The sequence below is a fragment of the Priapulus caudatus genome, unplaced genomic scaffold (assembly GCF_000485595.1).
Source record: "Priapulus caudatus unplaced genomic scaffold, Priapulus_caudatus-5.0.1 Scaffold577, whole genome shotgun sequence".
Lineage (NCBI taxonomy): Eukaryota > Metazoa > Priapulida > Priapulimorpha > Priapulimorphida > Priapulidae > Priapulus > Priapulus caudatus.
Genome location: NW_014577638.1, coordinates 204,914 through 207,191, shown reverse-complemented (window position 1 = coordinate 207,191; position 2,278 = coordinate 204,914). Strand labels below are relative to the sequence as shown.

The 2,278-nt window shown below is 37.8% G+C and overlaps 2 protein-coding genes across 2 annotated transcripts in view; one reads left to right on the top strand and one right to left on the bottom strand.

Annotated features, from left to right (window-relative positions):
* LOC106811804 (glutamate receptor ionotropic, delta-1-like) overlaps positions 1-1,389 on the top strand; it is a 4,933-nt gene extending 3,544 nt beyond the window's left edge. The window contains exon 2 of the mRNA XM_014815523.1: positions 245-1,389. Coding sequence (XP_014671009.1) covers positions 245-1,281 — 1,037 coding nt within the window. The 3' untranslated portion in view covers positions 1,282-1,389. The remainder of the gene's footprint in view (positions 1-244) is intronic.
* Positions 1-2,278, bottom strand: part of LOC106811801 (usherin-like) — a 129,146-nt gene that overhangs the window by 56,343 nt on the left and 70,525 nt on the right.

Here is a 2,278-nt window from a genome sequence, read left to right as displayed (position 1 = left end):
AGTAGTGGAATAACATTAGATAGTCCCTCACGTGACTACACAAGTTTAGATCTGCAGGGAGCACACCTGAAAGTCTTGCAATGGATATGTGACAAAGGAGACGAGAATATCATGCAACGTACTGACAATATTTTAACGACACTAGCAAAGTACAGGAACTTCACATACTCTACTGAGACCTTTTGTTCAGGAGGATTCAATCGACTTGCAGCTGCCATTTCTGATGGAAGCATTGATCTCGGTGGTATTATGACAGTAACATCGCATCGCCGAGAACGGGTGCTTTTTCCCAAAGCAGTATACACGGATACCTATGTGATAGTCATAAAAACTCCAGAAACATCCACAACAGCAACATTCAATGTTTTCTCTCCATTTGATTTATCAACATGGCTTGGAATCTCTGGATATGGATTAATTACTGCTACTTTACTTCGCTATATGAATACCAAGGCACACAAAAATGAAAGCAGGAGAACGTGGTACAAGAAACTTGGCTTGTTTTATAACTACATATTTGGCACATTTGTCAATCAAGGTGGCACATATTCCAGTCCAAGCACTGCTATTCGTGTGTTTATCAGCTGCTGGTGGACATTCGTGATTGTGATGGTCGGAACATACAGTGGAACATTGGTAAGCCATCTCTCAGTGCAGACAACTATTGAATACCCGTTCACAAGCCTAGAAGACGCAGCAAACAGCCACCTGACTCCCACCGTTGTGCGGGGATTTAGCAACGAAAACCTGTTACAATACGCTGATCCAGATTCCAACTACGGCAAGATGTGGCGCAAGGTACTGGCTGATCCACAATCAGTTGTGTCAGATATTCAAGAGTCAATCGATTTAACGTTAACTGGCAAGTACTTTACACCGATGCATGCCGTTTCTGCACCGGCTTTCATCGAAGCAGATATTCAAGTGACTACCAAATGTCGACTTACAATTGCACCGTTTCAGTTTCACACAACAGATCACAGTTGGGCCATGTCAAATACTAGTAAATATTTCAGAGCCATTAACACTGGAATACAAATTTTGATTGAGACTGGCCATTTACAGAAGTGGATGAGTCATCAGTCTACGGCTTTTGATAAATGTGTGAAGGCAGAAGTAAATTTGGAATCCGCGTCTCTGTCCCTTCAACAACTCTCGAGTATATTTAAGCTACTCATCTATGGTTGTGCTATTGCAACTGCAGTTCTGATAGGTGAGAAATTTAGTACGATTTTGCGTGAAAAAATTACACGTCATCGATTGAATGTTGATTTATGTTAGATGTTAAGAATTAATGTTAAATGTTAACAGCTATATGTTCATTTCTATATAATGTCATGAACGCTGTTGCTCTTTATTGTACGTGTGTGTTAGATAACACTGTCAGAGGACAAAACCGACACCATATTTTATATGCAATTTTAATGTTTAAATTTTATTCAAAGTTTTTTAGGCAAATACTGGCACTTTCGGCCAAGATTAATACACAGTACATAGCATGAATACATTAGGCACACATGGTGAGCCAGTCAGCGCTTCCATACCGCAGTCTCATCAACGCCATCGACATTCTTTTTTATAAAGTGAACACAATAATTGACTAAATGCCCTGTACCGTGCTTCCGCAAATAAAAGAGCCGTACTTGTGTCTTGACACATAAATAGCTTGCAATATTCACTAGATGCTCTGACAATGCTGTAATTGATGATCATGTTTCCTAATTTCGTCTGTAGTTCCCGGTTCATAGTATTGTCCTCACGTAAGTGCTCGAATATCAATCTAATAAAAAAGAACTTGAATGGCGTTTGAAGTTCAGAATAATCTTCAGATATAATTGTTTTTCTTATAATTTGCATCATTATTGATGAAGGTTTCACCTATTAACTATCAATTTGAGCATGTACATTTAGCATGGATAGATAAGAGTGTTGATTTTAGAAGCCACATTTATTCCCTACAATAAGTTCCAATCTATTCGAACATGAGCATACAACGCGCAACTTGTTGCACAGGAACTCATGAGCCTACATAGTCATAAGCAGACATTACATATATGGCAACGAACTAGCATAAACCTCAATCTAACCAATACACAGACTCGGGTTACATAGCATAAATTATAATCATAACTTATAATAATTAATTAATAATAATGAATATATAGTAAAAACTAACTGCCGCTTTCCTCCGTGAACATTCCAATTAATTCCTGAACAAGTGCATGAATGAACAAACCAAAGTAAATTTAAAAATTTAATAATTCAAACTCACATTTAA